The sequence below is a fragment of the Triplophysa dalaica genome, chromosome 18 (genome assembly GCF_015846415.1).
Source record: "Triplophysa dalaica isolate WHDGS20190420 chromosome 18, ASM1584641v1, whole genome shotgun sequence".
NCBI classification, from domain to species: domain Eukaryota; kingdom Metazoa; phylum Chordata; class Actinopteri; order Cypriniformes; family Nemacheilidae; genus Triplophysa; species Triplophysa dalaica.
This window is the reverse complement of record NC_079559.1, coordinates 5,494,712-5,509,319: the sequence shown is the minus strand read 5'-3', so window position 1 is coordinate 5,509,319 and position 14,608 is coordinate 5,494,712. Positions and strand designations below refer to the sequence as shown.

At 39.6% G+C, this 14,608-nt stretch overlaps 2 protein-coding genes across 3 annotated transcripts in view; one reads left to right on the top strand and one right to left on the bottom strand.

Annotated features, from left to right (window-relative positions):
• The window catches only part of agbl4 (AGBL carboxypeptidase 4), a 291,793-nt gene extending 282,555 nt beyond the window's left edge, over positions 1-9,238 (bottom strand). The window contains exons 1-2 of the mRNA XM_056772317.1: positions 9,164-9,238; positions 8,104-8,226 (exon numbers count right to left, since the gene is read on the bottom strand). Coding sequence (XP_056628295.1) covers positions 8,104-8,226; positions 9,164-9,197 — 157 coding nt within the window. The 5' untranslated portion in view covers positions 9,198-9,238. The remainder of the gene's footprint in view (positions 1-8,103; positions 8,227-9,163) is intronic.
• A 4,008-nt stretch (positions 9,239-13,246) lies between these two features.
• The window catches only part of elavl4 (ELAV like neuron-specific RNA binding protein 4), a 73,040-nt gene continuing 71,678 nt past the window's right edge, over positions 13,247-14,608 (top strand). The window contains exons 1-2 of one of the 2 annotated variants that reach the window (XM_056772835.1): positions 13,247-13,770; positions 14,286-14,414. In XM_056772835.1, coding sequence (XP_056628813.1) covers positions 13,723-13,770; positions 14,286-14,414 — 177 coding nt within the window. In that variant the 5' untranslated portion in view covers positions 13,247-13,722. The remainder of the gene's footprint in view (positions 13,771-14,285; positions 14,415-14,608) is intronic. The other variant, XM_056772834.1, reaches the window with a different exon arrangement.

Genomic DNA, 14,608 nt, shown 5'->3' with positions numbered 1-14,608 from the left:
TTTGGTGTTTTAAAGCGTCTGAAAGAATTTCTATACAAATATTCTTCTCAGACAATTCTGACAGCTTGCAGCAACTCAAAGCTATAGATTTAGCTATAAATGTTACCATCCATCATGCCAAATTTAGACTGAATAATATTCTGATAAACAGAGTCTTATTTATGGATCGATAATGCTCATTCTGGATTAAAACGGAGCACTGTGTTTACAGAGAAACGACAGACGAATCACAGACAGGAGACGTATAAAAGTGGTGTTGTTAGCAAAACAGTAAATCTGGATGCACAACAACCACTTGCGATTTTATGTAACGCAGAAGTATTTGAATACAAGCTCAGCGGAGAGCAACAATCAGAGCTTTTATCTTTGTAGGGGGGATTTGCTGAAATGATGTAGAATAAAAGTCAACAAGTGCGAGAACGTGTCACCTGCCATGCAGCCGAAAGAAGCAGCTTTCAGCTCGCAAAACATTCTTTATATATCCTTGTGCACAGGAATGCGTATTCATGTGTGCAGTGGCAAAACCCTACGAACGTGCAGGACATGTTCTGGTTTAGACTGTCAGAATTCAAACAGATTGTATTTCTATTAAAATTCCTCTACGTTCTTGTGCATCAGTGTAAACATATCCGGCGCATATAAATGTGTGTTATCAAACGGAACCTGACACATCAATGAACTTCATCTCAAAGAAAATGTCTTAAATAAATCAGCAATATAAACAGAGGCGGTATAAAATAAGAAAAAGGAAAAACACAGCGGCAAAGCATTACAAATCTCAGGCGTTTTCCCAAACTGCATGTCCTTGCCCAGGATGAGGAATGACACGTCCGCCCAGCGCCTGTGTTTACGGCATCAGGAGAGCTGCTGGGGAAATGGATTACTCCATCATCGTGGAGCAGCGTTTTCATGCGGCAATGTATCGCAAGGCAGCTCTGTGTGTAGTCATTTTCACCTGCAAGACATTCTCTATTCCCCACTCGCTGCTGCATTTCCTAACGTCGCTACTGAATGCATGTGTTTTTGATCTAGAGGTTTACCAACAAACAATGGCTCGACAGGGCGTAAAATGGGAAAGAAGCGTTTAAACAAACCTGAACTGCGTAAAGTTAAAATTGCTTTACTACACAAAGTGGAACGGAGCCAAAAGTGACGCTGACTCGATCACTTGACCTAGTATATTAAACACACTCAACAGAAGAGTCGCGGCTTAGCTCCGACAGCTCTAGTGCAAGAGCTAAAGAGCTCGTTGACAAAAACACACACATACGCCGTGACCCCGCGCTATCACCCGCCGTTTGTTTAAGTCTCTCCTAATAGGGGTCAGCGTCCGGCTAAAACTGGACAGATTCCATTTGCTTTAAAGAAGAGGCAGTTGTGCTCTGAGTTAACCTCCTGTTAATAACTGTAAAATAGAAAACGCTGAGCCTGTGAGTGTTATGCTAGTCTTCATACCGCCCATTATAATGTGCTGGTGAGAGTATGTGAAGGGTGCTAATTGAAGTATGTGTCACGTTCACGGTAAAACACATGGCCGGGATTAGTTTCTAAACTGAGTGGCTGGAAGTGAGAACGTGTTGTACGGTTTAAGATGTGGTTCTTGGCGCATCTAATTTGATATCACTGAACCAATAGAACGTTTAGTAAGGGCACATACTTCTTGTTCATTCTTCGGAATTAATCTTGGCATGAAGGACGTAGGTTAGCAATCAAACTATTCCAAGTAGGGAAGAGTACAAAAAGAAAGAATAATAATCCCAGACAATTGGTTTATAACCGTTTATGATTCAACAAAATACTTCAGAAGCACAACTGATTCAAAAATCTGTGTATTGCCATTGGCAAACTCTGCCAATATCAAAATGATTGATCTGCATGATATTCTCGAACTACACACACAGGCCACACAACAATAAATGGGTATAAACCGTAAAATTGTCCTATGGTGTGATATACAGTATATATACATATTATTTTCATTTTTGCTATGTCACACCAGAGGACACATGTAGTGTATATTTGTCAACAACCCACATCTAAGGAAACAATAATACATAAATCTGAGAAAACATCCAAATAAAATTCAACCACTTCATGACAACCCCATGCAACTATCTTGACTATCAACAAGCTACAAGAACTGCTATATGAACTAATGTTTCATTCCAGATCTCATCCAGCTACAGTGTTATGTTCAAACATAACCGAGGCTGATATTGGGAATGTCAGGCAGGATTATCACCTGTTTCATTTGCTTGTGCACATTTCAGATATATGTTCGCCCGGCTCGTTCCACAGCGCAGACACTCGTGTATAACCGAGTACTATAAGGGTGGGTAAATATTACAGCATGACTGCTAGCGAACCACTGTGCACTTCTGCTCTGAGAGGCAGTCGCTGTGTGACGACCAATTCAAATTACAGTTCAGCTATGCAGTTCATCTCTGTGCATGAGACTGTGAGGATATAATGTAGACATTGAAGTCAAACAGTCAAACTACAGTTACAAATTCATCTCACGGGTATATGCATTGCATGTTCTTCCATCTTGAATTAGGTTGAAAGTTCCTGGTCTTACGGTGCATACAGCACAATTTTATTCCGAATAATTATACAAGAGAAGTAAGCAGTCGATAATAACATAAGATTCAATTTAAGTAGGGTTACCAATGCTTCAAGTTAACATTCAGAAATGATGTATTGACAGACAGTCCAGATATACCACAATGCCAGCAACAAACTAGAAAAATCATGTATTCTGTCACTTGTTCAGACCACTTTATAAAAGGTGAATTTTACAGCCATTTGGCTTTGTCCACTGAGTGAGTGATATACAAGTGAAGGCTCACAAAAGTAGGATTGAGTTACTGTAAAATTCAAGGGCTAAATCTGTTAGCCTTGTGGTTTAGGAGGGGTAAGAGCGTGAAACCCGGTCCACACATATGGTCTCTGAGCACAAGGATATCTTCTTCAGGGTCAGAGCTGTATAACACCACAGGCCTGAGTATCAGTTGGAAAAATGAAGGAGATAAAGCTACAAAATTGACAAAGGGCAAGCCAGCTAGTTTCTACAGCGATGTGGAGAAAATATGCTTGATAAAAACAATAAATCAGAAAACAGCTCTAGGTTCTTCTCAGAAAAAGAGCCAAAATCAATTTAATTCATTCCTTTAAACCACAGAAAAAAGGCTTGGTTAGAGAGAACAGTATAGTACCACACATAGCACAAAATCCTCCATAACAGAACTCAACTAAACGCCATAGCATTAATAAGCAAAACTTTTATCTTCTAAACGCACAAAAAACTTTGAACAATTTTTAAAGCAGGAACACATCTTCAGTAACCTCATATCATCTTAAGTACTTTTCATCCTTTCGGTAAGCCCCGCTGTTTCCTGCAGCCACTTGTGTCGAGCATAAAGCCTGATTGTTAGAACGTCTCCACTTCTTTAATCAATGGGGATCTGACTGTCTCGATTCAGGATACATGTGAAGTACATAAATATCTGCTGGCAAGCCTGACTGCTTTTCGCATGCTTTTCTGTCAGGGAATTTTGAGAGAAGATAAAAACGCATGGAAAACAAAAAAGTCTACAGCACGATAAAGCGAAACAATTAAAGCCCCATCAGCAGAAAATGAACAAGATTTTTCCCTACTGTTTATACTCATTAGCAATCGTGCGGATGAGGCTTTGTCCCTTCTACGAACACATTTCTTTTGTTCACTAAATCTTTTCACAATATTTTTCACTTATTACAGTTACAATGGATCATTTAAAATGCACAATGCAAATCCCTTAAACACTTAGGGTGTACCGCACATCTTGCAATGTCATTGGTGCGTAGTTTATATTTTGCCCTTGCAAGGAATTGATCTTATGTAAACACACATTAACACTCGTGTACACACACCTTTCTCTGCCTCTAGCTGGCACCAGATTTAATCAAGAGCTACAGTCAATAAGTTTTATCGCAAAGACGTCCTCTGAAACATTTTTGACATCATTTTCCCCCAGAATGAATCATGAAACTGATGCGAAGATATCTATATAAATGAAAAAGAGGGTTAATGAATGAAAAGACTGTGATTCAATATCTTCAACATCTACTCTAATTCTAAACAAGTTTACCGTAAATTAAACATAATAACTTGGTTGGAGTATACGGAATTGGGATAACAGTATCCAAACATTAACGTATCTATCCATGTCTGTTATCATACAAAGTCTTCTCTACCTCAATACTAAACCATTGATACATTTATTAACCAGAATAATCCAAATTCGCTAAACAACCTGGATAATATGCAAAAGCACTAATTATAACCATTAAAACTCTTTTAAATTCAAGATTCTATGGAATTTACATAATGCGGCAAACGTAACTATCTATACAGCCATCAATAACGTTTTAATGACGCCTGGAGGAAATATTCATTATGTTTTTTACTATCAAACTGTGCATAATGGGGGTTATTTTAATAAGTTCTCTGAAAAAAAAAAGAGTAAGAGAGGAGTAAGAGAGAAAAGTATAAACATGTAGACCCAACTGCCTAAAAAGATATACCACTGACCTAATCTGCATATGGCTGACAAGAAAATGAGTTACATCTCATCTAAATGTAAATTAAGTGTTTTATGCCTTCAGTAAACAGTTTACGTATCCATGGTCTGTTTTAATTAACCAATTATTATTTATTTCGCTGATAGTAAAGATAAGAGCCATTTCACTGACTTTTGGGTACATTCCTGACAGCTGTCGAAAAATGAAAGATTAAACTATTTATCTGGCAAAAAGATGAAATTTGAGTGATATCTTGGCGTATGATGGCAAATTGCTAAAATCTGACATTAAAGAGTCACGAAACACTAAACAACATTTATTTAGATGTAAACAGAGTTGGTTGTGTTACACATCATAGAAAACAATGTTAGCAACTGTAAGTCATTACAGTAGTGAAAACTAGCTTTTTTAAGCTATTTTTGCCTTCCGGGTTTAAAATCCTCATCTGGCCAACGTCAAAGGATGTGATGTGGCGATGTACTATAGTACACGCGTCAATCTCTCATTATTATTCATGTGATTGTGTTTTCTTGACCAATGAGAAGACATTTCTCCTAATTATTCATGACAGCGCCTTGTGATTGGAGCGCCTGTGTTGGTTTTTAAAGGCTCTTCTTCTTACAGCACTCACGCCCATTTTAATAGCAATTTTAAACAACATTGAGGTAGAATGTAGCTGAAAGGGAAGGTTTCGTGACACTTTAAAGGCATAGTTCACCAAAAATAAATTCTGTCATCATTTACTCACCCTCCTGTCACCAAAAACAACAACCCTCTTGTGTTTCATGCAACACAAAAGAAGAATTTTGAAAAAAGAGGTTTTCTGTCCATACATATACATTCTTCAAAATATCCTATTTTGGGAACTGCATGAATGAGAGTTATACAGGCTTGGAATTACACAAGGGTAAACAAATGTTGAACGAATTTTCATTTTTGGGTGAACTATCCCTTTAACCAAAAGCTACTAAAACTAGCTGTGTAATTTCTTTTCGAAAAGTGCTTTCAAGATCTGAGCATTATTTAATGCATCTATACCATTTGTTTTCATACTTCACGCGTGATCCCCAGGGACATTTTATCCTCTGTATATCCTCCGACTGTATATTTAATAGTATTTCCATTTTAAAGGTGCTGACTTTCAACATAACAAAGGAAAGGCTCTGAACGGTGCAGTTATCATCTGCTGACAGGTGGCTTTCTGACAAATGAGCCCATATCACCACAAACCTTTATATTTCCACATCTTCTTCAACATAAAGAGAGGAGCGTTTGATTAATGATCGGGGGAGCTTCACTCCACAAACTTTGCGGAAGTATCGGGTCTAAAGTCCTTCAATTGACACGGGGGCTTCGGCTCTCAAAGTCACTTACGTCAAAAGCCACAGTGTTGCCAAGAAAGCGCCACTTCCCTTTTGTCAGTGTGCAAGTGGTTAACATCATTTCACTGCAGTGTTGCTTTGCTGAAACAGCAACAGGACATTAATTTGACATTAGCGCTGTAACATCAATTCCTCTCCATTTTCCAACTTGGGTAATGCACTTACTGGAAGCAGATTAATATCTATTCCATAAATCATTCAGAGAATTTGCCGAGCTAGAGACATGGGGGTAATGTCATATATGTTAGTTGATCCTGGTCTTGCAGCTCGATGTCCATTAATCAGTGCCTTGAGGTCCTGGAGGCCAGTCAAAGGGGAAAACACAGAAACTTATAAAACATCCCGATTATTTATTTATATTGAAGCAGGCTCTGTAAGTTTATGTTAATATCCCACGTCCTTTAATCGCTGTCCTTCTCTGCGAAGCATCCCCCACTCTCGGCTATGTTTCACAAACATCACCAGCGTCAACAGCCAAGCGTGTGTGAATCCCTTATTCATTGTCTCAATACCAGCAATAAATATCTCCAAGATGATGGATGCCTCAACTTCTAAAACAAAATGTGAGCACTGTTTTGTTGTGAGAATCATTCTATAGGCTGTTGCTCTGAATGACATTAAGTTAAATCATCAAGTCGCACTGATTCAAGACCACCAGTCTTACGTTTCAGACACAGGATTTGTAACTCCTTCCTTTGAGCTTAACATTCAACTCAAACTCACAAGCAACTACGTGATAAGACCAGAAAGACTAGATCCACCTAAAAATTGTACCATTACAGAATATTTCCAAGACAAAAAAATCTATAAAAAAAAGCCACAGGCGAGTGCTGTCCCTGCGTATTGGTTGGCTGTCAAGAATATGAAAGCTGAGTCTCATCTGTTGGAGACCCTGAACCTAATCTCCCAGCAAAGAATGATATTGTGCCTGTTCCAGCCATACTGATTCACTGTCAATCTGGCCCAAAGCTGCTCTCAGCTGCCCACTTGACCTTGTCACAGCAAAAGCACTTTATTTTCATTACATCACCGTTCATTCAGACCCGAAAAAAGTGCCAAACAAAGGCCATTTACTCAAAGCATTCTTCAAAATATCATAACTCGCTTTAATTACAGTTTTCAGTGAGGTAGACCGACAAGAGCAGTCACTTTCAAATGAAACACTTCAATTTTACCCCCTGCATTTAAAAGGGAGATAATTATCCATTAAAAGCTCCACTCACATGGACAATAGTCTCTCTCTGCTGCCATACGCTGAAATGGCACGGTGAAACAAAAGACAGCGACGACGATTTGTTTGATGATAGATGTCTACTGCTCTCCTGAGATTTATAGAGTGTATCTTATTTCCAGATGTAACAAGTGGCAATTCTAGTTATTTACCATATAGACTGAGTATAGTTATATTCCTTCTAAATTTTCGATTTAACCATGTTGACATATAACTTAACTGGGGCGCTGTGTAATTGATAACCTGTTTTATAAACTAGATCATGTTGCTAAACAACCTGAATCTCACCACGAGCTTGAAACAGCAAAGTCACTCTTGGTTTAGACAAAGTCACATTTAAAAGGAATAATTTCCATGTGAAAAAAAAAGGAAAACCATGTATTAAACGTTTTTATTTTCTTGTTTGTGAGTAAACTGTTCCTTTAAGGGGTCAGACAGCAACCACTAGGCATCAATAGTTTTAATAGTTTATAATACGTATATTCTTAAAAAAGTTCTTAAAATGTTTAATCTTTAAACATTCAATGTTTATCAAACATTTGTAAAGGAAAATAATCTGATTTGAGACATTTATTTGCACAAATGCAGGCTTAAATCCATTCTCCTATCACAGATAACCTATAAGGAAGACATAGGTCTTGTACGCTGTGTACAAGCAGCACTTTCACCACCATTCTGTTTATTCAAGTTGCTCAACCGAAATGAAATCCGTCCTGTTAACTAACTTAATACACATTCCTTGATCAAATGCAAAACCTTTTCAGCTGATATCACAAGTCCTTCCCAGCAACCACATGTCAAATTAAGATCATTTTCCTCGAGCAACTTCACCCCTAATCACCACAAAGCATTCCGTAAACAGGAAACTGTAGGTATCTGAGAACCGAGCCCAGCACAGACATCAAAAAGTAGCTGAAAACTTCTCACCACTTTCAAAGCAGGCGTCAAAGATGAGGTGTCCTTTCCTGGGTGGTCCCGAGTATCCTGATGGGGTGACCATCAGTTTGTTTACATTGCCCACCAGAGCATCCTCTCCTCCTGCTTCATTATCTGCCGCAAAGCAATCAAATATTTCACACTGTGTTAAAACATACACACTGCAACTTAAAACACCCATACAAATGATATTTTAATTAAAACCCGTTTGTGCACACAAGCTTAAAATCTATTATCTATAAGCTATTTTGTAGTAATACCCTATTCTCTTTTTTTGTAATAAAGATCCATACATAAAAAGAGTTTGGGTGTTAAAAAAATCCATTGTGTGCGTGTGTGTGTGTGTGTGTGTGTGCATGTCCGTACACTGGTTGTCGGAGTTTGAGAAACAGTAACAATGCCAACACACAATTTACAGTTTCATTATATCAACCCTGAATCATTTTCACACAAACACGAGGTGAAATATGGCGTCAGTAAACACATAAAACAACAGAAAAAAAAATACAGTATATCAGCATAACTGAACATCCTCCGGACAAATAAATCATACAGATCATCAGCCATGAACTTAACTCAGACGTGATTTTATGGTTCATACAAATCTATTTTATATTCAACAGAGTGTGTCTTGTCATAATGCGTCATCTCATTTTTTATTACATATAACATCTATACTCAGTGCTGAATGAAGTGTAGTTGTCCTGTTAGTGATGACTATTAAAGTCAACAAATAACACCTACAATATCTAAACATTTCCACCTTAACAAGATGGACTACAAACGCACGTGGTGTTGCCTTTATTATGAATGCAGCTCAAGAGAATATTATCCTAAACATAGACGTTGTGTGATTTTTCGAAAATCCAAATATTTGGAAAAAGCCGTTTATTATTAAACAGCTCGGCTAACGTTAGCAAACAGTCACTTTGTTAACAAACACAAGCGCTCGGCATCCTTCACACACTAAACGTGCTCTCTCCTCACGCGCTGACACCTATAAGTTCGAACTTAAAACGCAAACGTGCCTATATGTTTCATGTTTACACACCAGTATCGAGATGCTCTCTGCTGTTCTCCTCCATCTTCCGTCACACGCAAGCTAGGGACGCCGAAGCACCGTCGCCAGGCAACGGCGGATTTGACGTAAGCGGCAGGTGCGAGCGCGGTATGCGCGCATAGCACCCCCAGCAACCCGGATGTCTCTCCACAGTGCTGTTTATTCACACTCCGGTTTCTAAAGAGTTTCTATAGAAAGGAAATGTCAGGGTGTTTATTGAGATAGTAAAAACACAGGGACGCTTATCAGTTGATGATAAGCCATGCGCTGAATCCAAGACATCGCTTTCAAGGTTAAAAATAGGAGTCAGGAAAACATGAATCAACTAGTCGAGCACTCAGCACATAGATTTCATGTAAAGCCTAACATGAAAAGAATGGCAATAGTGGAATAGTTTTACCTCCATCTATTTTTTATGAGGACCACATCTTCAGATGTCTTAAAATTGTAATGTCCCTCACAACCAACAGGGCTGTCTCTCAGTTTAGATTGATTAAAGTGTATGGATTCCAGAACAATTGGAGCATAGCCTATGCCATCAACCACAATCAAATCCGACCTCATTCATTTTCCATTAATATTGCCGGTTTCTGATTAGCCTGCAAATGAACAACCGTATGACTTGCGTTTCAGGAGGACACCGGCACAGAGACCCTCAGCTGCTAATTTTCAGGTTATGAGCAGTGCGGCGAATGTCAGAAGCAGATGAAGAGAACGGGGGTCGTCTTTAATAAGAGAAAATTGGCAATGATTTTTTCCTTCTGATCATATTTGATGGCAAACTACAGCCAGCGGGGCAGGCGGGGTAGTTTGATTGTTTTTAAATAATGAGGAATTGTGCAGCACAGTCCACCTTTCAGACTAAAAATTGAAAAGCTGTCCTTCATGGTATGTCATTCGCTAACATCTCCAATTATCTGGCTCCGTGCCTCCCTGTTTATTTATTGAGACTGTCAATTTGTATTACGAATCGGGCGACAAAAATATAGATCGTTCGAAATGATCCTCTTCTTGTTCTTTTGCATCTGCTGAGATCTGTGCTTGCTTCTGAGTGCACGCGAGGTACGCCGGCAGGACAGATCTGCGAACAAAAACCATTGGAAACAAAATATTGTGGAGCTGGAAACAGATTCTTAACGGATATTCCAACAATAATTATGACAAGCCAGAAAAAGCAGAATTTCATTCTCCGCATGCTGGACTAGTCATGCTGTCTGCCAAGTGAACAGATGATTTAATGAACCCATCAATCATCAAACACAAAACCAAAGTACAGTCCACTTCTTGAGCCTGTGATTTTTAATTGGTTCCCATGAGACCCAATGTTTTTTCCACATCAAAATAAGTTTTACCCCACCATTATAACCCACTCTGCTGCTAACAATCACACAAGACTCCTTGTGTGACGCCCAAGACAGCGATGGCAAAACTCAGCTGACGTGTAAAGATTCGACTTTTGGTCGGGAACTATTCATAGCTACAAAAAAAGAGTGTTCGTGAGTGGGGTGTGCTTTTCCCTGTCCAATGTGTTTTTGGTGGAACAGGGAAACCCTTTTTAGATAGACCATGTTGGGATTCCACGCTTGAGTCCCTTGCATTGAATGGCAGGTCATCTGCATGGCGCAGACAGCACACGGGGAAGAGAACAGGCTTTATGAAGACACATAGAATCACTATGGAGACAGCAATCAGAATCCCCCTGGCGCACGAACGGACAGAAGAGAGGGGAATGAGAGGCAGCTGACTCTAGAATCAAGCAGTAGACTCCATGATTCAAGTGACAGCCTAACCCAGTGCATGCACACGTAAACACACAGTCTCCCGGGTGATTTTTTAAGTGCAATGTCGTATATGCTAAAACCTCAAATGTTGCAGAAACCGGTAGATGTAAAATTCAGAGACATAATTACAGTACGAGTGAGAAAACTGTGTTGTTTACGTGATCCCTTAGTAATGTGCAACACACTGGGGAGATAACTTGATAACATTTGCCTATAACCTAATTATTCTAAATGGATTTATCATTTAAAGTTACAACGTAGACACTGTCGGGGGTAACAAACTATTATATATAATAGCATAAGCCAAATGTCGTAGGCACACATCTCACGTATGCACATACGCGCATGCTCTCCAATGTATAAATGTCAGCTTCTCTCTTTCTTTTGTTCTTTCTTTATCTATCTGTTCGTCTTTCTCGCTCCCTCTTTCGGTTTTCTGTTGGCTTCCGTCCACCCGAACAGATGGGTCAGTGTCAATAGGCTGCTATTAACTGGACACACGCCTCTCATGGGGCCCGGAGACCAGATCATACTGTTCTATATGCAGTTTAAAAACAGGAGGAAAGAAGTAACAGCTCTTTTTACTGCAGTCATGCCCAGTTTTAGCTAACCTCTGCTTTTCACACACAAAGATCTCTTGCAACAAAACAGGCTGAAAAGGACTTTGTTTATTTTTTACTTTGTGAGAAAGAGATAGAGAAACATATGGTTTGTGTTGTACCCGAGCCGAGTTGCAACAGTTGCAACTTGAAGCTGTTGGTCATGCACGCGTTTTGTTAACATCAAAGCCTCTTTGATACGGACATGATTATATTTAATATTAATGTTTATATCTTATTGTTTAACCCAAATCACATGAATTAAGATATCAAACCAGATTCTGACAAATTGCATCCATTCTTCTTAATTATAGCTTTTAACGTTGACATTTTTAACGTTTAATCTTGCGAAAGTCTAATTGTGAATGCATACTGAGGATGTATTTTTAAAAAAGATTATGGTGTATGTGGTCATAGGCTTGTGGGAATACATCTGTGAGTCCATGACTAAATCAATACATAACAATGACCTCATGATTGGTCATACTTTCTTTTGTATGGGGGAACTTAAATTACAAAAGAAGCATTAAGAATATAATAATTTTTGTCCAAAATATAAAGCCAGAACATGAGTCACCAAACACTGTCACTGAAAATCACATATTTATTGTAAACCCCATAAAAGATATAAAAAACAGAGCTATAACTTGAGTTTGAACCACGTTTTGTGTGTGTTTACACAGAAACATGGCTACAATACATAAAGGTGCTTGCTACTTGTTTTGATCGAAGTCAGGTTGCCCATCTTTCATAGAATTAAAATGAATTAAGGTGTTTTGCTGTTATGTGGGAGTCAGCGCCCAAGTTTAATATTCTACATTTTTTTATTATATTCTAACTTTTGAAACTATGTCTGATGAATCATACTGTAACAATTAGATTTTAACACTAGCCAATGCAACATAATGATAAAACAAAAAATCTGCCATATCCAATTTTCTAATCAGGCTTTATACGTATCTTAGTGTTTGCAAAACCAAACTAGAACCTAAAAAGACCTTCTAAGCAAGTTTTCCCATTACTTCAACCAAACTATTTCAATGTTAATGTCATTGCATAGTTGCTTTAATCATGTTTAAAATATATCACATAAATTGTTTTGATATTTTGACTACATTCATTTCAAGTGTCCAAATATGTATTGGGGCCACTGTAAATCAAGCGAAACTGAACATTTCCCCAAAATTAAATGTCAGTATCTCAAATATTCTTCTAATCTACAACGATACGCTGACATCTCAACAGGTTTTTTTTTCAGGCAATGTGCCACTGGTCAAAGTTTTCTTAATGCTATTGGTCTATAAATCAGCCCTGTTCTGTCCCATACATCAAATGCGTCTGTCGTGAGGCAATGGCGGCGAGGGGGGATGCGAGAGAGGGGAGAACGTAGGTGAGGGAGTGCCAAGCCGATCATGTGTTCCCCGCGAGCTGTGGAAGATCCGTGAAGCCAAACGAAGAGGAAAAGATGAGCCAGGAGAGGCAGATGTGACTGTGTCATGTCTGTTATGAACAGTCTTCCCACCTTGTGGTAGCACAGTGAACTGTAGCTGCAGGAAAGCGTGCTCGAGAAAAAGAGTGATGGAGAGAGAGAGGATGGAGGGTGGGGTGGGGGAGGAAGGAGAGAGAGAGAGAGGGGGAGAGCAAGAAAGGAGAGAGAAAGGGTGAGGGATGGAGAGACGGAGAGGGAGAGAGAGAGAGAGAGAGAGAGAGAGAGAGGAGTTTAAACTAAGAGCTATGTTTTGGGACGGACTAATCTGCTACAGAGCAGTGTGAGGATCGGAACGCATTGTGTGAGCGAGTGTGTGGAGGACAGATAAGGAAAGAAGCCCAGCAGACCGACTGCTTGTTTTAATGTGCTGACTCTGGGGAGCTAAAAAAATTGACTCTTCTGTCGTATGCCGTGAGCCAGGGCACTAGCGCCACATTTAACAGAGGTGCACCAGAAAACAGAGCGCAAGAGAGGAGAAAATACATCCAACCAGACAGCACATATAGAGGATTTCTCCTTCCTTTTCTTCTTTTTTTTTAATCTGTTCATTTTTCTTTCTTTTTTTCTCGGGACTGACTCCCATTTCCTGCAGAGCAAAAGGAGCCGTAGAGCTACGAGAACACATAAAAAACCGACACAAAAAACGAGACGGGCGACAAGAAACAAACCACCAACAACAAGATGTTTGAAATCAGCCGAACACTGAACGCTGCTTTGTTGAGCAATGAGGTAAAGGAATTGGATATTTCTTCTTCAGTCACCTCACTTCTCTAAGTGTGTGTTCATTATTCCGTCATGTGTGACGTACCTTTCTGTGTGTTTTATCAATGTGCCCGTGCTTCAAATGTAGTCTGAGGTTTAAATGAACGTGCAGGGATCGAGCGTTTAGGTCCAGTTAAGAGATGTGCTAGCTAAAGGCAGAACCTCTCCGCTCTCTGGGCGTACTGTAATGGATGAGAGACCAGACTCGCTCTCTCTCCTTCTCCCACGCACAATCATTTCATTTTCTCATTTACTCAAAGCAAGATAGCTGTAACTGCTGAGCTTGCTTGATGACTTGCCCATCTGGGGCTCACACCTACTGCGTGCGTGTTCGTGTGTGTGTGTGTAGCCTGAATGTAAACGTAAGCACACGGCTCTCTATCGCTGTGACAGTGTAGCCTTCCACTTCTTGCTGTGTATTTCTTTAGTACCCTGGCTAGAATTCTGTTCTTTTCTTCCTGTTTCCCTGTAAACACGCGCAGTGTCTGAAGATGATGGTAAGGTGTTCACAGAACTCGGCAGTAGCCCAGGCGGAAGACTCATTCCCAGGCATGGGCTCGCTGCTTTTCCCCCGAGATCCATCAAGCCAACTTGGGGCCAGGGAGCTGGGGGTAAGAGGATAGACAGATCTGTGATAGATAAATGAAAAAGAATATAGACGAGAAGAACAACAGCAAAGTTGATAAAGAATAGTAACTTCATATAGGTGAATGTTTGCAGCCCTAAGGGCCAATGTATTCATGCCTCATTGTGTGGTGATGCGGCCACCTGCTTTGACTAGATCTTTCTATCAGTTAAAAAGATA